This window comes from Balaenoptera ricei, chromosome 8 (genome assembly GCF_028023285.1).
Source record: "Balaenoptera ricei isolate mBalRic1 chromosome 8, mBalRic1.hap2, whole genome shotgun sequence".
In the NCBI taxonomy this organism is placed as follows: Eukaryota; Metazoa; Chordata; class Mammalia; order Artiodactyla; family Balaenopteridae; genus Balaenoptera; species Balaenoptera ricei.
This window is the reverse complement of record NC_082646.1, coordinates 19,119,402-19,141,879: the sequence shown is the minus strand read 5'-3', so window position 1 is coordinate 19,141,879 and position 22,478 is coordinate 19,119,402. Positions and strand designations below refer to the sequence as shown.

Genomic DNA, 22,478 nt, shown 5'->3' with positions numbered 1-22,478 from the left:
ACTATTAACTAACCTCCTTCTCATAAAACAGGGATTAGCAAACGATGGCCCAGGGGCAAAATTCAGCCAACCTCCTGTTTTTGGAAATAAAGTTTTATTGGACCACAAACATATCTATTCATTTACATATTGTATATGGCTACTCTGATGCTAAAACGGCAAAGTCGAGTTGTTGAGACAGAGACTACATAGTCTGCAAAGTCAAAAACATTTACGATCTGGTCACTTTACAAAAAAAACTTGCCAATCCTATTGGATTATATAGCAAAAACAATCATTCATTCTACCTTAATAAGTCACAACTTCTGACATTAGACCTTGACTGACCCAAAGTTTCCTGGTATTTTTTATAAAAACCTGAATTTATTAGAATAAGATTATAAGGAGAATACTATTTACTTTAAAAAGCAAAATTACTTCCAAGTCCTATAATAGCATTTATTATATATACATATGTAAGGTTATAATTTTTAGTTTTATTTATTTATTAGAGGTCCTGAAAATTCAGAATTAATGGATATATTCTTTTTTTTTTCAATGGAACTCTTTTTTTTTTTTAATTTATTTATTTTTGGCTGCATTGGGTCTTTGTTGCTGCGCATGGGCTTTCTCTAGTTGAGGCGAGCGGGGGCTACTCTTCGTTGCGGTGCACGGGCTTCTCATTGCAGTGGCTTCTCTTGTTGCGGAGCACGGGCTTTATGCTCGCGCACTTCAGCAATTGTGGCATGCAGACTCAGTAGCTGTGGCTTGTGGGCTCTAGAGCACAGGCTCAGTAGTTGTGGCGCACAGGTTTAGTTGCTCCGCGGCATGTGGGATCTTCCCGGACCAGGGCTCGAACCCGTGTCCCCTGCATTGGCAGGCGGATTCTTAACCACTGTGCCACCAGGGAAGTCCCTGGATATATTCATTTTTTTAAAAAATTTATTATTTTTTTTAATTTATTTTTGACTGTGGTGGGTCTTCGTTGCTATACGCGGGCTTTCTCTAGTTGCGGCGATTGGGGGCTACTCTTCGTTGCAGTGTGTGGGTTTATTGCGGTGGCTTCTCTTGTTGCAGAACATGGGCTCTAGGTACGCGGGTTTCAGTAGTTGTGATGCGTGGACTCAGTAGTTGTGGCTCGTGGGCTCTAGAGCACAGGCTCAGTAGTTGTGGCACACGGGTTTAGCTGCTCCACAGCATATGGGATCTTCCCGGACCAGGGCTCGAACCCGTGTCCCCTGCATTGGCAGACGGATTCTTAACCACTGCACCACCAAGGAAGCCCTGGATATATTCTTAAAGGTAACAAAAGTATATTTAAAAGTTATTTGTTACTTTCAGTAAATCGTATTGATGTCACAGCTGAAATTTTTCATATTTCAATATTAACAATCTTAAAATTGCATATAAATTTTTTGTTGTAAGTTATGAGCAGGGTGCAAGTCATTATGTATATTTGAATATATTCTACTTCAGGATTTTTTATGATGAGACTAGTTATATTTAGAAGTATGATAAATAAATATACACTGATATAACAAAAAATCATCACTTCTTGGCCTTTTGGCTAAGATCAAGTATAGTTTCTGTTATTAGTTTAAAAAATCATTTTTACTTATGGCTTATAATTTTAGGCATCTGGCTAATGATGAAATGCACAATCATAATATCCTCTGCTGTAACACCCTGTGCCTTTCTCTGTTATAGTCTTCCTAACATTTTCTTAACTATAACATCTGTTACAGTTGAACAATATTTGCTTACTGGTTCCTTCCCATCTACCTCTTTTTTTCTGATCTCTGTTTCTTTCATCATACCTTGGGTACCAATGTTAAGCAAGTCTGGCAAAGTCTGGACGTGTGTTTCAATTCTCATCAACCCTCCAACCCTCTAAAAAAAAAATTGAAGAAGTGAGATGACACGATAGTAGCTCCTGGTTTTGCTCCGAGATTAAAGATGTTTAAGTTACAAAGTAAAACTTGAAAGGAAAAAAAGCCCTGAATAAAAATATCATTTTTCAACCATTTAAATAATCTTACACTGAAAATTTCATCCATTCATTCCTATAAACCAACATATTGATACTTTCATACATTTTTAAATGTGATCACGTGCTTCACTGGGGGTGCAGTGGTTGAGAATCCACCTGCCAATGCAGGGTGTATTCCTGATGGATTCCAGGTTCGATCCCTGGTCTGGGAAGATCCCACATGCCGTGGAGCAACTAAGCCCGTGTGCCACAACAACTGAGCCTGCACTCTAGAGCCCGTGAGCCACAACTACCGAAGCCCACGTGCCTAGAGCCCATGCTCCACAACAAGAAAAGCCACCGCAACGAGAAGCCCGCGCACCACAACAAAGAGTAGCCCCCACTCGCCGCAACTAGAGAAAGCCCGTGCGCAGCAACAAAGACCCAACGCAGCCAAAAATAAATTAATTAATTAAAAAGAAAATGTGATCTCCATTGTTAATTTTGCAATAGAAGGTTTTTTTCACTTTAAAGCAAAATTCTAAGCTGCAAACTTTTCTGATGGGCTACGAATGGGATACAAATATCTTTCTCTCACTCAGTCATAAATTCTGTCAGACCGTATTAAGATCTATTAAGAGCCCAGCATTAGTAGCCAAGAATACAAATTTTAATGGATGCAGAACAAAAGCGGGTGCAAAAATATTTCGGTGTAGCTTTCTTCTGTCTATGCTGGAGTCCCTTCTCAGGGCTTGCAGCTATCCACACAAAATGGATCTCAGAGGAGCCGAAAAACTAAAATTTTGCTAAAGCCACTGTCTTTTAGACTCAAGTCTCATACCACCGTTCTGAAATATCATTCACTAACAATCTATATCCTTCTGCTTAATAATGTTTACCAACATTGGGCTTTTCTGATTCGTAAACTAAACTTGGCGTCACAAAGCCACTTACTTATCTGTGAAAAATAAACAAAGTTTGAGTCCAAGTCCCTAAACAAACATTTCCGCCTCTAGCTTTTCAGCACTGTATGAAAACCATTTCCTTACATAAGCCTACTAGGATTCTGCATTTTGGTTCAAAAATATTGGCTTTTCAAAACTGTATAAGTTCAAAATGGGAGATACGTGGCTCATCAGGAGCAAAAAAGAACTTGGTTTTTTTTTAATCAATAGTAAGCATGCTATTAGTTAAAGAGTGTGGGTTCTGACTGCCAAGAAAGCTAATGTAATCTTAGAATGAATCAGTAGAAGTATAGAATAAAAGATATGCAAGTCCTGCTCCACTCCATACCAATCAGAATATGCCTATAAGATTGAGTCCCACACTTTAAGAGGTAGAGAATTAAACTGAAGAATATTCAGAAGTGACACAAAACTAGCTCATATGAGCAGTAGGAAGTAGGTTTGTTCAGCTTAGAGAAGAGGACTCAGGGGAAATATCATGGGTAACTTCAAATATCTCAAAGGATATTTGAAAAAAGGATATTGAAAAAACTGAGTTAGTATTTTTCTGTATTATCTCAGCAAATAGAAGCAGTAACAAAAGCAGACAGGTTTTCACTACTATGAAAACTACTCAAACAGAAAAGAAAGTCTCAAAAGGCATGTTTAATCATTAAGGCTACCTAAGTGCCAGGGACATATAGATGGGATCCAAGAAAAATGGGTAGATGAAATAATATTTTTTAATCCTTCCAAACCCTGAGATTCTATCATTCCATGCTTGTATAAATTCCTCCAAATATTTGAACCTATAGTATTAAAAATCATTACATGTACTAGAAATTAGAGTTAGCACTGAACTTTTATCTCACCATATTCAGACCAAACTCATGTAACAATAATCTATTAAGCCAAGTAATAGCACTTACTTTTATTTGCACATTTGATGAAGTATTTGACTAAGCTACTGATTTCTTGCATCTTTTTCTGCCTGGTGGCTTGTGTTGAGGTTGATACATTTGGTTTTGCTGTTCTCAGACATTCCGTTTCTTTCTGAATATATTTCTGTAAAACTCTTCAAGAAAGTGCAATGTAATTTCAGAAACTCATTAAATACTTAAATTATAATAGTTTCAAAAAGTCCTTCATGCCATCATAAAGAGCATTGTTTAAACCACATTGCTTCAATCAATGTACCAGCTAAACAAAACAATTACATTTCTTTTTTAAGGCCTAAGGCCTCAACACTAATTTAAAGTCTGGCCTGCAAAGCTCTTAATCTGTAACCTCCAGGATTTTCTATTGCTTTCCTGCCTGCTTTCTCATTTTATCACTAAAAGCTTGCAATGCTATCAGGGGCTCTCAATTCTTTCTCACCTCTTTCTGTTATTCTGTACATGACCTATCTCTTTCCTAGGCAGTTGGTAATGTCTCTAGCCTTTAAATGAAGCCTGCCTATAAGATATTCATGATTAGCTGGGTGCATCAGGTGCATATTTGGCCTACATGATCAGCTTACACAAAACAGTATTCATCTTTAAATAACTATATTTGTGGTATCTGAAATAAAGTAAGTAACCAGGGGAAAAGAAGTATATATTTTTCATGTTATCTACAATGATATCTGCAATGGTCTATCTAGTACCAAATAAGAGCTAAAAAATAAAATAGATTATCTGTTCTAAACATTCAAGAACAAGTAAATACTCATATTTCCCCTTGACTGAAAATGTTCTTTCAAGTTTATCAGTATTTTACATTAATTTAAAATATTTTATTCATCTTTCCTAAGTCTTACAATCTATTTCTAGTTATAAATGGACTTCATAATTGAAAATTATGTCTTAATGTAAAAAGCATTAATTGTTTGCCACTCCAGTTCAGCAATGAATTGTGTCTTTCCAATGCCAGAGTTTTGTGTTTGTTAACTGCATTCATATAGAGTTTTTCTAAAACTCCTTTTTACTTTTTTATTATAGTTTAACATATGGCAGTTACTTAGAGCAATATTTAAAGATGTCAAAGTAACAATAAAGGACTTGATATAACTTAATTTTATGCTCTAATTTGAAATAAAGTCTTATGAATGAACTGATACGAAAGAAATTCTCTCTAATCTTGAGTGAAATATGTTTGACATTTTATTGAACAAATGATTCAAAAATTTTAACTTTTTCTACATGAACATCCTTTAAAAATTATGTTTCAGATAAAAATTGAGCGCCAATTTCCTATGCAAGGCACAACGGTTCACAGGGAGCACAGATAAATTAGACCTACATACACAAAAAAATATCACAAGAGAAATAAAAATGAAAAAGAAAAATAAAGACAGTAAAAAAATTTAGAATGGAATACCTAAAAACAGCATCCCAATTCAAATATTTCCCTTGTTTGGAATCTGAATGCTGATCTAAATGTTGAACGGTTTCAGGATCCTGAATCAGGCGCTTAAATTTCTCAACCTCTTTCTGAAAATGAAAAAAGAACAAAATAATGCGTTACCAATCACACACTTGTTTCAAGGAAAGACTAAATTTAAGTAATTTAGTACCCTTCGTTCTGTAGCTCTATCATGTTCTAGTTGACGGCAGCAAATAAGCAGATCATTAAGTGCTAGACTCATGATTCAGAATTTCAGAAAACACATCATCTGTAAAAAAAAAAATATATACATATGTAAAATTATTTCAGACTGTGCTATTAATATATAGTTGGATCTACCTGTATAGCTAGAGGCATACTATAATGCACAATGATTTTTCTTAATACTTCCATATTTAAATGAGATTTTCTTAGAATATATCAAAACAAAGCCTTAACATGCAAATGTGTGTTGAATGTGTAGCAGGATAAAAATAAGTAAGGTATAATTTACTTTATTTTTCTGAGACCTCTTCTAAGAAGAGGATCTCTTAGAGGAGAGACCTTTTCTTCTTCTAAGAAACATGACATTTAAATTGAAATACAAAAGATGAAAAAAAGGCAGCCAGGCAAAGAATAAGGAAAAGAGCACTTAAGGATTTAACACTATCTGAACGATTTAAAAGGACCCTTTCTTATATGTAGTGACGTGCCACTTTCCTGAGCCAAAAGCTTAAATTACTTATGCTTTGGAATGGATATGTAAGAGGTTATCAGAGCTAGTAAGCCTTGCCTAGCACTTACATCTCAACTGGCTTTATGGTTCTCATTTAATACATAAAAATAGGAGGAAAATGATATTATTGTTATAAAAGGAAACGAAGGAAATTATATGCTATAGCGATATACCTTGCAAAAGTCAAAGGTCAACTATATTTTACTGTGTCTTAATGCCATTGCAGTAGACCTCCTCCTTTTAGATTTTCTGATGCAATCAAACCTTCCTTTGATAAACTTAAAAAAAAAATTTTTCAAGACAAGCATTGTTTTAGTATTTCTGAGCCTTTTTACAAAGAAGCTTCATTTTTGTTACTATAAATGTTTATAAACAAGGAAAAAATGTACGTGTCTGTCTATTATATCTACACTACATATATATCTCAAGAGGATAAAAAGGTGGGCAAAGTCCTTTCCCCATCCATCCACATAAATTCTGCTCAATCTTTCAAGATCAAGTATATTACTCTGCCCCTGCTTAATCTCACAGAATCTTAAAATTGGAAGAAACTGAGAGACCATGTCCAATCTTCCTACAAAGGAAGAAATCTCTCCAACAAAATTCTTGCCCTCTCTTTAAACACTCTCACTTAGAACAAACTTCCTAATAAGACTACCTATTTTATTGGCAGATAGCTCTAATTCTCTTCTCCATTTATATTGATAAGTTGTTCTGATTCCTATATCCCTATAACAACCTCCTTTTCTATGCTGTAGAATACAGGTCATTATTTATTCGATTGCCTTTTTCATTTGACTGTATGCCTCTTGAAGGCAAGGACTGTCGTTTTTATTTTTCCATTCCTTATAGTTGTATCTAGAACTCCTCTCCCTTCTTGCTCAATCTTAGTTTAAAGGCTTCCTGAGTCAATAAGGAAAATAAAATTGGGATTCTAACCAATGAAAACACCTTAGCAACATCCAAAGAACCGTAAAGGCAGGCTCCTATATTCTTAATATGTTATTTGTAGGGTGAAAAAAAAAAAAAGCATGTTTACTGAACAAGTAACACTTCCAAGAAGTGGCAGCCCTAAACTTTTTTTTCAAGCTGTGTCTTTTCTGAACTTGCTTTTCCCCCTAGCCAATTCTCAGAGATTGATTACTTTCAAGAAAACAAAACAGTTCAGTACTATCTACATAAACAGGAAATGTTCATTCACTGTGACAAGCAACAATATTTACTGGGTAACTACTGTGTTCGAGGTACTATGTTAGGGGTAGTTAGACACATAATGAACTAAATAGACACAAATCCTACCCTCATGGAGTCATGACTAGTGGGGAAGAGTGACAATAAACAAGTACACTGATAAATCAATGCATAATTCCAAATTGTGATATATGGCTCAAAGGAAGCAAATACACAATAGCAATGAAAAGGATCATTTTTTATAAACTATCAAGGAAGATGTATCAGAGGAGGTTACAATAAAGCCAAGATCTGAATGAACTGGTGCCCATCATAGAAAGAGCTAAAGGACCAACATCTTAGAGAAGGAAACTAGCACAGCCAAAGGGTTCCAAGATGAAAAAATGCAAAGTATGTTGGAGGAACTGAAAGATGGCCAAAGGAACTAGAGAGTAGACAAGCAGAATAAGAGTGTCACCAGTTAAAGGTGAATTCAATTAATACATTAATGCACAACGATTTAGGTTCCACTCCCAACCATGCAACTAGCATGATACATGTTTCTTAAGTAACAGCTTCTGAATTGGCAAATCCATTGTTCCTTTTCGGATCTCAACCAAGTTGGTCCCTTTGCAGAATTTGACAACGATGCTTATATACCATCTTCCTAGATCTAATTCTGCCCGTAGCATGCCATTCTTTTCTAACGGTAAGAGTGTGGAGTCTGTGGTCAGATTGTACTAGTTCATAACCTGGTCCTGCCACTTACAAGCGCTATAACCTTGGGCATGTTAGCTAATCTCTCTAAACCTCTGTCTTCTCAATGATAAAATGAAAAACAATACTAGAACTGAACTAGACCTTCAAATAGTTATTGTAAGGATTCCTGTCCATGTTTAACACAGTGCCTGGGGCATAGAAATTGCTCAATAAATGTTAGCAATTATCATTATTCCCTTCCTTTCTGTTTCACAAGTCTCTTTCGATGGTTCTTTTTCCACCCACACCTGAAACAACATTCTTGTCTCCTTACTTCTCACTGTATGTTCTCACAGTAGGATCTCATCCATTCCTATGACTTCAACACGTGAAAAATGCCCAAATCTATTTCATTCAGTGCAGGACCTCACTCTTGAGCTTCAGGAACCTTTTACACGTTGTGCCTTTATATGCGTTTTCCCTCCTGTCTATAAGGTTCCTATCATCCTCCAGGACAATTTAACACTGCAAGGTCTCACCGCAAACAGAATTGATGCTCCCAGGCTAAGTTTCTACAGAACCCCATCCACTCCTCTACCACCACAATCCTCTTCTATCACATTTCATTCTTAATTCTAATAGTCTTGTTACTTATCTGTACCTGGTAAAAGCAGCCTCCAACGCTCTTGAGGGCTCACCACAGGACAGGATTATCACAAGGAAGACAGGACAGCGAGGTCACACAGCTAGCTGACTCGAACTCCGGGAGTGCGATACCAAAGCCCATGCTCTTAATCACGAGACTGTAGTTGAAGCCCAAACAAATTGCTCGCTGATTAAAACTACTAATTATGAGAGGGGAGAAAAAGATGATTACTCAAGCCATCTAGTTACATCTGGACACGGGAAGGGTACGCGCACGAAGGTTCAATTCTGGGCATTAAGAAGTAGGTTCAAGGCTAAGTCGGCTGGAGCAGGAAGGGTGGGCGGACGAGAGCGATACGGACAGTGGGCTGGGCAAGATGAGGTGAAGAGAGGAGTAAAGGGCCGCTCTGGAGGAGTGAGTCTGAAGGCCAGGACTGAACGGTTCAGATACGACTGAATTCCCCAACGTAGAAACCACTGCGCTGCTTCCGCGCCCCTACCGCTGGACTCGGATAGCCAAGGCGGAATCTCTGGCGGCGGCGACGGCCGAAGCCTAGAATCCCGCTCAACACGCCTCCCTCACGGGCCGAGCCGGCTGTCCACGCACTATTCCAGCTTCCGGCTCAAACCTGGCGTGACCGCGCAGCGTGCGTCTCCGCAGGAAGCAGTAAGGCTGACGGGCGCCCGAACACTGTCTGCCCATGCGCGCCAAACGCTACAAGCTCTCCGCTCCCAGCACTCGCACCCCCAAAACGACGGGCTCATCTTAGGAAACGCGCCTGCTCCCTGCCCGCCAATGGCGTGCGACCGCTGCGTTCGCCGCTCGCACTGCCCGCCAATGGCGTGCGACCCTGCCTTCGCCGCTCGCCCTCTAGCTCGGGCTCCGGCTCACTCGTCCCGCCTCCTCGCCCCCTTCAGCCCCACCCCTCCAAATGTGAGGACGGATATGACGACAGCTCGAAGGAGAACCAGGCGGGTTTCATTTCGGCGCCTTTCTTTCTCCGGCGGAAGCGATTGGCTGGCGAGGAGCTAAAGAGGCGGGACAAATCGCCGCGGGTCTAGTGCCGCCACTGGCACCGGGAGATGCGGCGCAGGAGGTGTCGCTGTGTTGGCTTTTACCTGGGTCTCGTCTCTTATTGCGGTTCCTTCTGCGGCTTCGATCATGCTGTTACCTTCGGACGTAGCCCGACTGGTATTGGGTAAGCGCCGACGCGGGAGGGAGGGGTATTGAACCAGGCTAAGCAGGACGGAAGGACCTTTGGGGCCAAAGGTTTTCCTTGGGTGGGGAAGCTTTGGGGCTTTGCCTCCCCGCCTACAAATTCAGACTGGAGGTGAATCTTCTTCAGTCGGAGGCTCGGATGGTTTAAGCTTCTTTGTGTGTGGATGCTCCTCTCTTCCGAGGCTCCGTGGCGAGGGGAGCCTGAAGAGAAACTCGGGGTGAAACACCTGAGGCCCGGATCCGGTGGGAAAGTCAGGCCTGCACACTTAATTAGGATTCCTGCGAGGGGAGTTGCCTACGTGATGGATGGACTGCGTTCTTCAGCCTTGGGCTCACTTTCCTGTGTCAGAGCTGGGACCGAATTAGGAAAAATAAGAACTTCCCCAGCCACCCAGCTTTGTATAAGGACCTTCCTGACAGCCTTCTCGTAACTAGCCCTTAGGACTACGAATTTGGGACAAATGGGGTGATCTTCCCTCTCTATCCCCCACCCTCCCGCAAGAAGTCGTAGAGTGTAGAGGTTTGAAATGCCAGTTGCATACTTTAAGACAGCACCAATTCCTGTTCTTTTGATTAGCAAGAATTTTCACAGGCGAAATGTCTTCCAGTTAAACATTTTCTAGTCCTAGTTAGTTTTTCCTCAATTTGAAAAGAATTAGTAACACTGCCAGTTGTCAGGCTGTATTGTCTGTGTGGGAAACGGGTTTTGTTGTTTTTCCCCTGAAAGAATAAAGAGGATTGTACTGCTGGGAATGAGAGCCACATAAATCTCAAAACCGGAGCCAGTATTTACAGACATCATATGTGAATGGTAAATGGTAAACATCTGTGATAAAACTTCCCCTGGTATCCACGGCCATTACTACCATTATTTTATTGCCAGAAAAATCCATTTCTTATTCCATTTTAAGTACTCAGCCCTGTCCATAAAAAATGGCTTTTGTGCACAGGCTCTTGATGAGCACATTTTGCAGAAAACATTAGAAGGTAATGATTCTACCGTATGTTTTTGGAGAAAATAATGACTTAAGTTTAAACTAATATTTTGTTAATGTTTGGTTCATCTTTTGTGCACTTTATGAGAACTGAATATCAACAGTTAACCTACAACATCTAAGGAAAAAGCTAGCTATCTTGTAGTTGTTATATTAATTAGGCTTATATGTAAACAGATCCAAAGTAGACTTTCACAAAGTTCACAGTAACATTGACATACTTTATTATGGGTAGCTGTCCTGTGCATTGTGGGATGTTTAGCAGCATCCCTGGCTTCTATCCATTAGATGCCAGCAGGACCCCAGTCCCCACCCCCACCCAGTCGTGAGAATAAAAAAAGTGTCCAGATATTGCCAGTATGTTTCCTGGAGGGCACGAACCACTGGTCTTAAGAAAGCAGTACGATTTTCTAACTGGAATAATTTACGCCAAACTTGTATTTATTCTCCACAAACCAGCTGCTCTCCTAGACTTCCTCCTTTTTTTAAAATGGATAAAAACTACAGAGATTGTTTCGTATCCTAAAATTCTTATTTGTCATTCACATTCCATTTTCATTGCCACCAATCCTAGCAGTATGCATTTGGACTGTTGTCATGGCTTCTCATATGGTCTTGCAATTCATCTTATTTACTGTTACAAAAATCTGCCTAAAGCCTTCACACTACACCTCCAATTCTGAAAGTTGAAAGAGTTTTGCACTTACAAAAATTTCAAGTTGTGCAAAAGAATAATACCAAAAAAAGCAAATCTCCCCACACTCACCACTCTTGCTTTTTTCATTTAGCATTATCATATGAACGTGGAGATCTATGATCACACAACTTAGTGGCTTAAAATATTAACAGTTTTATTATTTGCTCATGATTCTCCTCCTGTCAGTACTCCCTCCCTCTCAGTACTCCTCCAGCCCCTCCCATTGTTGGCCCCTTTTCTTCATTATGTCCTTTCAGCAAATCTTTGGGTGCGTAGTATGTTCCAGGCACTGTGCCAAATGCTAAAAATAGAGTTCTCCCCTTAGAGTTTACATAATTGGGTTTTTTACCCTTACCCACACACACCAAAACATTTTCCTAGACCCCACCTCACATTCTATCTATGCTCTCTCTGTGTCACCCTTTCACAAGTCAGATTTATTCAAAGAATAAGCTCTACTTAGTTGCTCTATTTCCTCACTTAGCTTTCATTCTTCAACATTCTGTGCTGACTTTCGTACCTCACTACTCCACTTAAATAGCCCTTGCTACTCCGCTACATCCAGCTATTTCCTTGCTGGAATTTCTTTAAATATTGTACAGGCCAAACTACATCAAAGTGTTGTTTGTTGCCTCTGGGCCACCAGTTTGGGTTTTATTAGTGTGTCATACAAGGTGCTCTGTGGAACTGATCCTACCCATCTCTCTTGCTTGATCTCAACTTCTCAACATAGGCCCTATGCTCCAGGCATACCAAACGACTTGCAGTTTCTCCAAATACTCTTCTTATGTATTTTGTTCTCTCTGCCTGCAATGTTTTTCTCCCCGTCTTCCTAGTACACTTGTATTCAAGGTTCAGGTCAATTGTAATCTCTCAAACTTTTTCCAGCAGGTACAGTTAGTGCTTTCTCCTTACATGCTCTCCTGGCATCGTGGATTACTTCTGTCATACTCTTACCATGTTTTATTGTAGCTTTGTGTTTGCTTACTTTTTTTTTTTCGGTAAAATAAAACATAACAAAATTTAACCATTTTAGCCATTTTTACAGTTCTGTGGCATTAAGTACAATCACATTATTCTGTAACCATCACCATCATTCACCTATAGAACTTCACCTTACCAAAATGAAACTTACTTTTTTGTCCTATTTAGTATTCTTAATCTGGGATTAATGGACAGGCTTCAAGAGTTCTTCGAGCCCCCAGACTATCTATAAAACTTAATGTATAGGTGGGGCATTTTTTTATGGGTAAAGTATCCAGAACTTTATTTAGATTCCCAAATAGGTTTGTTCCTTTCTGTGTGAGTCAGCATCCATTCAGGAAAACTGAAAGTAATCTGAGTATTTAACATGGAGGGATTTAATGAGGCAATCGGTTACACTGGTGATACAAAAGCTAAGACAAGCTGCTTACGTGAGCCAGCTCAGAGAGTAGCAACAGCAGGAAACCACTTTGATAATCAGTAAGACAAGGAGAGATGAAACCCAGAGGCTGGTTTCACTGTGGAAGCTGGAAGGTAGACTTGTCTGGTGTGGAAGCAGTAGTAGAGGAGATTCTACCATGGCAAAGAGGAAATGGAGGAAAAAAACATGGCTGCTTCTAACTGCCCTCCAATCTCCAACTGGTGCTTCCCATTGATTGAACCCAACCAGAAGCTAGCTGACATGGAGCCCAGGAAATTGCCTGCGGGGGGTCAGGTTTCCTGTCCTACAGGGCAGAGCAGGGGAAACAGGAAGAGTAGATTTGAAGGCAAACAACCAGGACTGGCATACCTCCGAAAGTTGAAGAGCCACTGGTTCTATTCACCTTTATATCACTAAGACATAGATATTTAATAAATATTTACAAAAGTGTAGCTGTGATCATGACCTTCCCCTTTGTACTGAATAATATCTGTCATTTTTTTCAGATTCTGTTTATTCAGATTCTGTTATTTATTCATAATAATATGTCATTGCTGACATTTACAACATTTTACGGTCCTTACCCATTCTGTCTTTTCAGCTGTATTTCCAACTGTTCTCCATCATATACCTCGTGCTTCATCCAAACCACGTGCTTCATCCAAACCAGGCCTGTTCTTCAAACATGCTCCATATATGCTTTCCATCCGCTTCGTTGGGATTCCCCTACTGTCCTTCAAGATTTGTCTCTTCCTTGAAACATTCATAGTATTCCCCAGTCTGTTAATACTTTCTGTAGCCCCTATGAAGTAAGTCCAATTGTCTTACCACCTTTCCTTGTATTACAGTTATTTGCATATATATCTTTTGGGTCCTTGTAGATTATAGCTTCTTTATAGAGAGATTTTCTTTGTTATTTGTGGATCTAGTAATATAAAGAACTGAAAGTTAAGTCTTCCCAAGAATTATTTACATTTTTTAAAGACCTTAAACTACTGATATTTGGGGGAAATTATTAGAATATGTGAAGGAAATATTTTCAGGTAGGGAGGTTTGCTGTCTCTTGCTTTCTTCATCAGGTGTATCTCTCTTTATCTTTCCCTCTCTATAAATAGGAAGAAGAGAGGGCAGACTGTTGGCATCCTAGGTCCTAAAATTCAAAAACCCTAGATATAGCTAGGATTTTGTCTTTCCTTCTCTTTTTCAATTATGTTTTCCCTTCAGTCTACTTTGTTACTCATTACTACCTCCACTGAAAAGCAGGCAGAAGACAATATTAAGAAAAAAGGACATTCAAATTACCTATTTGAACATTGTTCAGTAAGTTTACACAAAAGATGTAGTTATTTTGTTTTAAAGATTTTTTTTAAGGAATAAAAAGGAGAAACAAATTAAACTAATTTTGATTGAAGAGTAACTATTTGTATTATTGTAATAAAAGATAATTGGCCCCTATTGTGTATTTCATTATAACATTTTAGATTTAGAACAATTTGTACCTAAAATTTCCCCCATTATTCTGATTGAGAATTGGTTACAATCAGGTACTTAATGATGATAAATAAGCTTTTCATAGGCAAATAACTGGTTAACTGTAAGTGTAATAATAAGTGAGCATGAAAGCAGTCAACTGTTGCTTTACCACATTATTTTGGAACTTCCCAGACAAAAGTAAAGCAGAATACATCAAGTCTAATCCAAAATGGGAATTCTAGATAGCCCAAAGGTGGGCATTTTTTTTAAGAGCAGAAGAGATATATGAGCTATTGCTATTTAAAGATGTATCATAACTTTTAAATCCTGTTGTAGAAGCAATCTAGCCTTTTAACAAAGCCTTTTCTCAAATGTATACTATACAAAAGTATAATATCTTATGAGAAGCCAAAAACTGCCTGGTCTTCGGTGATTCCTTTTTTTTTTTTTTTTTTGGCTGCGCCGCTAATTCCCTGACCCTCGGCAGTGAAAGCACGGAGTCCTAACCACTGGACCACCAGGGAATTACCACCATATTTTTCTAGAAAGGTTAACTGCGTATCACTATATTCTGTCTTGGGCAGCGTTTCTCAACCTTTTTTTCATTATCATACCCTTAGGAAGTATTTTTAGACTTTTTTTTTCCCCTAATTGCCCCTTGCATGAGATTTTAATGTTACAAATATACTGTTTATATATGTATATCAGTGATTTATGCATAAAAAGAGTTATATTTTATTCATTCCCCTTCCTCCCCAGTACCAATTTTCACCCCCTTGGGGCTATGTCATTCTTTTTGAGAATACTTGGTCTAGAAAAAAGGAAATCTTCTTTAAGGAATTAGATTTCATACCACCAGCTGTTAGAAGTCCCAAGTGGTTATCAGTATATCTGGGGTGATTAGTACTTTTGAAACTTTCTACCATGAAAAGAAACTGTTTGGGGTCTTCAATTTAAATCTTGAAGCATGTAAAGAAAAAGCTCCCACAGCCCTGATTCCATGAATGACTCTAGTGATTTATAGACATTTAAAATTGTAACTTCATGAAATCCTAGTGGCAGCTGACTTATTTATTCCAAATAATGTAACTGTTAGAAAGCCAGTCATAAAAAATGATTTCTTTTCAGCTGGCTATAGTTTTATTGGGGTTTATATTGGGTTGTTTATTTGTGAAAAATGAAAAAACAAGGAGACTAGCAATCTGTCTTTGATCCACATTGAAGGTGATTTTATATTTTCAGTGAAGGGGATATTGAAGTGGTAGTATCTGAAATGAAAGGTTTCTTCTGATTTATAAATGCTTTCTCACACTCCAAACGACAATGTCTTTGGTTTTTTTTGTTTTGTTTTGTATGTTTGTTTCTCCCTGTAGCATTGATTAGCAAGAGGTTGGAAAACTGATTCATCAACTATGAGTACAAACTGGTGAATTGGTTCCCAAATCCCAGGTAGGGCATTCCCTAAAATGGGATGACAATTTCCTTGCCCTTTTCTTTTTATAATGCTCGTATATAATTTTGTAGGCCCTCTCAATTTTTTGACTTGAAGGGCCTGGTTAAAGATATCATTCCAGGTGAAGAGAGTAGACCTTTATAATTTTAAAGTTGGGAAAGACCTTAGTAATAATTGCCTTAGTAGTTATTAACTATTATACCAACACCGAGGTAAATATACTACAAAGGGAATCTAGTATCCGGTAATAGGATTTCGGTACATAGAGAATTCAAAAAAAGATTCTCTGAGGAAGTGATAATTACATAGACCTGAAGAATGAGTTGGAAGTAGCTAGGCTAAGAAAAGATAAGCTACCCAAGCAAAGGCAATAAAGTATACAGTAGCCTTGAAATAAGAGCATTCATGTATTGAAAACATGCTCAACATCACTAATTATTAAATAGAAATCAAAACTACAATGAAGTACCACCTCACACCAGTCAGAATGGCCATATTAAAAAGTCTACAGGGCTTCCCTGGTGGCACAGTGGTTGAGAATCTGCCTGCCAATGCAGGGGACACAGGTTCGAGCCCTGGTCTGGGAAGATCCCACATGCCGCGGAGCGACTAGGCCCGTGAGCCAAAATTGCTGAGCCTGCGCGTCTGGAGCCTGTGCTCCGCAACAAGAGAGGCCACGATAGCGAGAGGCCCCCGCACCGTCATGAAGAGTGGCCCCCGCTTGCCACAACTAGAGAAAGCCCTCGCACAGAAACAAAGACCCAACACAGCCATTAAAAAAAAAAAAAAAAAAAAGATGTGGTACATGTATACAATGGAATACTACTCAGCCATAAGAAAGAATGAAATAATGCCGTTTGCAGCAACATGGATGGACTTGGAGATTATCATACTAAGTAAAGTAAGTGAAAAAGAGAAGGACGAGTACCACATGATATCACTTATATGTGGAATCTAAAATATGACACAAATGAACCTATTTACAAAACAGAAAAACTCTCAGACATAGAGAACAGACTTGTGGTTGCATGGGGGAGGAGGGGATGGATTGGGGGATTGTTGGATAAACAACAAGGTGCTACCATACAGCACAGGGAGTTATATTCAATATCCTGTGATAACCATGATGGAAAAGAATGTTTTAAATGTGTATGTGTGTGTGTGTGTGTGTGTGTGTGTGTGTGTATGATTTATTTATTTATATATAACTGAATCACTTTGCTGTACAGCAGAAATTAACACAACACTGTAAATCAACTATATTTCAACTTTTTAAAAAAGCATTCATGTATTCGTGGAATTGAAAGACCAGTTTGGCTAGGAAAGACGGAATGACAAGACATAAGGCTAAAGAGGAGATTAGGATATAAAACAAGTAGAGCCTCATATGACATATTAAGAATATAGGATTTTTTCTCATTGAGATGTAATTCACATACCCCAAAGTGTAAATTTTAGTAGTTCTGAGTATATGTTGTGCTACCATCACCATTATCTTAATTCCAGAACATTTTATCACCCCAGAAAGAAACCCCATACTCGTTAACAGTCACTCCCAATTTCTCCCTTTTCCCATCTTCTGGCAACTAGTAATCTACTTTCTGTCTATAGATTTGCCTATTCTGGACATTTCATGTAAATATGATTATACAGTGTGTGGCCTTTTGTGTCTGACTTCTTGAATTTACCAATGTTTTCAAGATTCATCAATGTTTCAACAAGTATAGATAGTTAATTCTTTCTTATGGCTGAATAATATTCTGTTGTATGGATATACCACATTTTGTTTGTCCATTGATGAACAGTAGGTTGTTTCCACTTTGGGGCTATTATTAAAAATGCTGCTGTGAACATTTGTGTACAAGTTTTGTTTGGGCATATGATTTCAGTTCTCTTAGATATATTCCTAGGAGTGGAATAGCTTGGTTGTATGGTAATTCTATGGTTACTGTTTTTGAGAACTTAACATATGGTTTTCAAAAGTGGCTGTACCATTTTATGTTCCCACCAGCAATATATGAGGTTTCCAATTTCTCCACCTTTTTGCCAATACTAACTACTGTCTGTCTTTTAATTCTAGGTATCCTAATGAGTATGAATTAGTATATCTCATTGTGCTTTTGCTTTTACATTTTCCTAATGACCAATGTAGTTGAGCCTCTTTTCATGTGCTTATTAGCAGTTTGTGTATCTTCTTTGGAGAAAGGTCTGTTCATATCTTTTGTGCATTTTTTAATTGGGTTATTTGTCTTGTTATTATTGTCTTGCAAGGGTTTTCTAATATATTCTGGATTCTGGTCCCTTATCAGATATATGATTTGCAAATATTTTCTTCCATTTTGTTGGTTGTCTTTTCACTTTCTTGATAGTATCTTTGGAAGTACAAAAGATTTTAATTTTGATAAAGTTCAATTTATTTTTTTCTTTGGTTGCTTATTCTTTAGATGCCATATGTAAGAAACCATTGTCTAATCAAAGGTCAAAAAAATTTACACCTGTGATTTTTTTCTAAAAGTTATAATTTTAGCTCTTATATTTAGGTCTTTGATTCATTTTGAGTTACTTTTTGTATTTAGCATGAAGAAAGGGTCCAACTTCAATTTTTTGCAGGTGGCTATCCAGTTGTCCCAGCACCAGTTGTGAAAAGACTATTCTTTCCCCCATTGAAGTGATGTGGTACTTTTCTAAAAAATCAATTGACCATAAAAGCTTAGACTGTTAATTCTTTTCAACTGATCTACATGTCTATCCTTATGCCAGTACACAGTTATCTTGATTACTATAGCTTTGTAATATGTTTTGAAATAGGTAAATGTGAGTCCTCCAGTTTTTTTGTTTTTGAGATTGTTTTGCTACTCTGTGTCCCTTATATTTCCTTACAAATTTTAGGATCAGTTTATTAATTTCTGCAAAAAAGGCAAGTGGAATTTTGATAGGGATTGTGTTGTGTGTGTAGGTCAACTTTGGGAGTATTGATATTCTTCAGGTCCATGAACCCAAGATATCTTCCCATTTATTTAGTCTTATTTAACATCTTTCAATGTTTTCTAGTTTCTAGTGTAGTTTTATTTTGTTAAACTTATTTCTGAGTATTCTTTTTAATGCTATTTTAAATAGAATTGTTTCCTTAATTTCATTTTTGGATTGTTCATTGCAAGTGTATAGATATACAGTTGATTTCTGTATGTGCATCTTGTATCCCACAGCCTTGCTGAAGTCATTTAAAATTTTCTATATGTGATATCATCTCATCTGGAAACAGGACTGACTTTTGGTTTCATTGATTTTTCTCTATTTTTTAACTCTCTATTTCTTTTTTTTTTTTTCTCTCTAATATCCATTATTTCCTTCCCTCTGCTTCCTTTGGGTTTAGTTTGCTCTATTTCTAGTTTCTTAAAGTGCAAGGTTAGGTTATGGATTTGAGATCTTTCATCTTTTTAATACAGGTATTTATAGCTATAAGTATACAAATAAGCAATACTTTAGCTGCATTCCATAAGTTTTGGTATGTTGTATTTTTGTTTGCATTTATCTTAAAATATTTTTTACTTATTTATACTTTGACCCTTTGATTATTTAGGAGAGTGTTTAATTTCTACATATTTGTGAATTTCCCATTGTTTCTGATTTCTCATCTCATTCCATACTCAGTATGATTTCAGTCTTTTTTCATTTATTAAAGACTGGGCAATTAGAAAAACTGAAATAACAAGCATCCAGATTGGAAAGGAAAGAGTCAAATATCTCTATTTTCAGATTAGTTGATGTCTTGCCCAGGCTAGAACTTTCAGTACAATGTTGCATAGAAGTGGCAAGAGCAGACATCTTTGTCTTGTCCTTGATATTCTGGGGAAAGCTTTGAGTCTTTCACCATTGAATATGATGTTCACTTATCTTAATGTCCACTTTGTCTAATACTGGTGTAGCCTCTCCAGCTGTCATTAAGTTACTGCCTGGTTTCTATCCTTCTATTTTCAACTAATTTGTGTCTTTTTTTTTTTTTTTAAATTAATTATTTATTTATTTATTTATGGCTGTGTTGGGTCCCCGTTTCTGTGTGAGGTCTTTCTCTAGTTGCGGCGAGCGGGGGCCACTCTTCATCGCGGTGCGTGGGCCTCTCACCGTCGCGGCCTCTCTTGTTGCGGAGCACAAGCTCCAGACGCACAGGCTCAGTAGTTGTGGCTCACGGGCCCAGTTGCTCCGCGGCATGTGGGATCCTCCCAGACCAGGGCTCGAACCCGTGTCCCCTGCATTGGCAGGCAGATTCTCAACCACTGCACCACCAGGGAAGCCCCTAATTTGTGTCTTTAATCTAAAGTATGTCTATTGTCAAGAACATATAGTTGGATCATATTTTTATTCATTCTGTGAGTCTCTGCCTTTTAATTAGGTGCTTAATCCATTGCCATTAAATGTAATTACTGATTAGGTGTGGATTTTGTCTGCCATTTAATTATTTGTAGTCTATACATCTTTTTGTTGTTGTTGTTCTGCTATTCCTCTAGTACTGCCTTTTTTGTATTGAATAGATCCAGTTTAACATTCTAATTTCATTGTTGTTTCCTTTTTATTTTTTATGTTTAAGTTATTTTCTTCGTGATTGCTTAGAGATTACAGTTAACTTAAAACAATTCTATTTGGACTAATATCAACTTAGTTTCAATAGTATATTAAAAATTTTGCACCTTTATAATTCCATTCCCTTTCCCCTTCTTTTTGCTGTTAAAATAATATAAATTACATCTTCATATATTGTATGCCCATCAGGACAGATTTATAATTGTTGCTGTATGCAGTTGTCTTTTTTTTTTAACATTTTCCCTCTTTTTATTTATTTATTTATTTTTATTTTATTTTATAATTATTATTATTTTTTTGGCCACATAGCATGTGGGATCTTAGTTCCCCAACCAGGGATGGAACCCATGCCCCCTGCCTTGGAAGCGCAGAGTCTTACCCAGTGGAGTGCCAGGGAAGTCCCTGCAGTTGTCTTTTAAAGCAGAGAGGAGAAAAAGGGTTACAAACAAAAATCGTTTATACTATTTTATTCTTGCCTGTGTAGTTACCTTTACCATTTTTCGTTAATTTTTTAGTGTGGATTTGACTTTCATTTTAGTCTGAAGGACTCTCTTTAATATTTCATATAGGGCAAGTCTGTTAGCAATGGATTATTTCAGTGTTTTTAATCTGGGACTATCTTAGTTTCTTAATTTTGAAGAAGTCATGATAGATAATAGAATTCTTGGTTTACTTTTTTCTGTCAGCACTTTTAATATGTCATCTCACTGCCTCTGGCCTTCATGGTTTCTAATGAGAACTCAGCTGTTAATCTTACAGAGGATTCCTTGTATGTTATAAGCCATTTCTCTTTCCACTTTCAAGATTCTCTCTTTTGATAATTTATGATATGTCTAGCTATGGATCTCTTTGAGTTTATCCTACTTGTAGTTTTTTGAGTTTCCTGAATAAGTAGATTGATTATAGTTTCCTAAAATTTTGGGTGTTCTCAGCCATTATTTCTTCAAATATTCTTTCTACCCTTTTCTGTCTCTTAGTTCATTCTGGGACCCCCAGAACATATGCTTATGTTGGTACATTTGAAAAAGTTTCACAGGTCTCTGAGACTGTTCACTTTCATCACTCTTTTTTTGTTTCTGTTCCTCATACTGAATAATCTCATTTGATCTATGTTCAAGTGCACTGATTCTTTGATCTTTCTCCTCAAATCTGCTATTTATTGGCAAATTTTGTACTTCAGTTATTATGTTTTTTTTGTTTTCAACTCCAGAATTTCTTCATGGTTTTTTTCTTTTAATTTCTTTCTCTTTTATTTCTTTTTGATAGATGTTCTCATAATTTTGTTTAGATATTTAGGCATAGTTTTCTTTAGTTCTCTGACCTTATTTTAAAAAGCTGAAAGTTTTAAGTCTAGTGCCTTGGCTTCCTTAGTGACAGTTTCTACTGACCACATATTTTCCCCTTGTTTATTAGCCATACTTTCTTGTTTTTCTGCATGTCTCATAATTTCTTTATTGAAAATTGAGAACTTTAAAAGTTTTCAATTGGTATAGTGGTAGAGTGTGACAACTCTTGTAATCTGATTCACCTCCCTCCTTCATGTTTGTTATTGCTCTTTGTTGTTGTTTAGCAGGGTTTTTTTTTAACAATTAATCTCCTGAACTAATTATATAAAGTCTATATTCTTTGAGTTTATATTCTCTGATTGGACAGTGATTTCCTTAAATGCTTGGAGTCAATAAATCTCCCACTGTTTGCTAAGGGGCTGTGTGTACAGTGGGGTATGCTTCAACATTTAGCTAAGCATTTGACAGCTTTGCCTTAGCCTTCACTTCCTGCTTGTCAGAGGCTTATGGTCAGCCAGAGGTGAGTGCTTAGGGCTTTGTCAGATCTTATCTGAATACACATGCTACCCTGCATTTGCACATGGCCTTCTAGTGGCCCAGGAGTATGTCAGAGCTTTTAAAATCTCCCTACAGACTTCTCATTCCCCAGCTTTTCTTTTTTGAGTTTGTTTGTTTGTTTAGCTTGTTGTTTGTCCCAACCATTATTTCTGTCATAGGCAGCTGTAGTGTTAACCAGTTTCTACTGATTGATTTAACAAAAACACCTCCAAGGAGAAGGTTTACACAGGGTGAACTTTGATTCAATTCAAAGACAAGCCATGCAAGTGAGGTTTTACATGGAGTTGTCACACAAATCAAATAATGAC

At 37.5% G+C, this 22,478-nt stretch overlaps 2 protein-coding genes and 1 pseudogene across 6 annotated transcripts in view; 2 read left to right on the top strand and 1 right to left on the bottom strand.

The window, feature by feature from the left end:
- ATM (ATM serine/threonine kinase) overlaps nt 1–9,267 on the bottom strand; it is a 141,486-nt gene extending 132,219 nt beyond the window's left edge. For 3 of the 4 annotated variants that reach the window (XM_059930391.1, XM_059930388.1, XM_059930389.1), the window contains exons 1-4: nt 8,523–9,267; nt 5,447–5,545; nt 5,251–5,363; nt 3,822–3,967 (exon numbers count right to left, since the gene is read on the bottom strand). In XM_059930391.1, the coding sequence (XP_059786374.1) occupies nt 3,822–3,967; nt 5,251–5,363; nt 5,447–5,518 (331 nt within the window). In that variant the 5' untranslated portion in view covers nt 5,519–5,545; nt 8,523–9,267. Of the gene's footprint in view, nt 1–1,796; nt 1,870–3,821; nt 3,968–5,250; nt 5,364–5,446; nt 5,546–8,522 lie in introns of all 4 variants that reach the window. The other variant, XM_059930390.1, reaches the window with a different exon arrangement.
- Nucleotides 1,527–1,666, top strand: LOC132371163 (U2 spliceosomal RNA; annotated as a pseudogene).
- A 253-nt stretch (nt 9,268–9,520) lies between the features above and the next one.
- LOC132370415 (protein NPAT) overlaps nt 9,521–22,478 on the top strand; it is a 52,575-nt gene continuing 39,617 nt past the window's right edge. For both annotated transcript variants that reach the window (XM_059930385.1, XM_059930384.1), the window contains exon 1: nt 9,521–9,705. In XM_059930385.1, the coding sequence (XP_059786368.1) occupies nt 9,669–9,705 (37 nt within the window). In that variant the 5' untranslated portion in view covers nt 9,521–9,668. The remainder of the gene's footprint in view (nt 9,706–22,478) is intronic.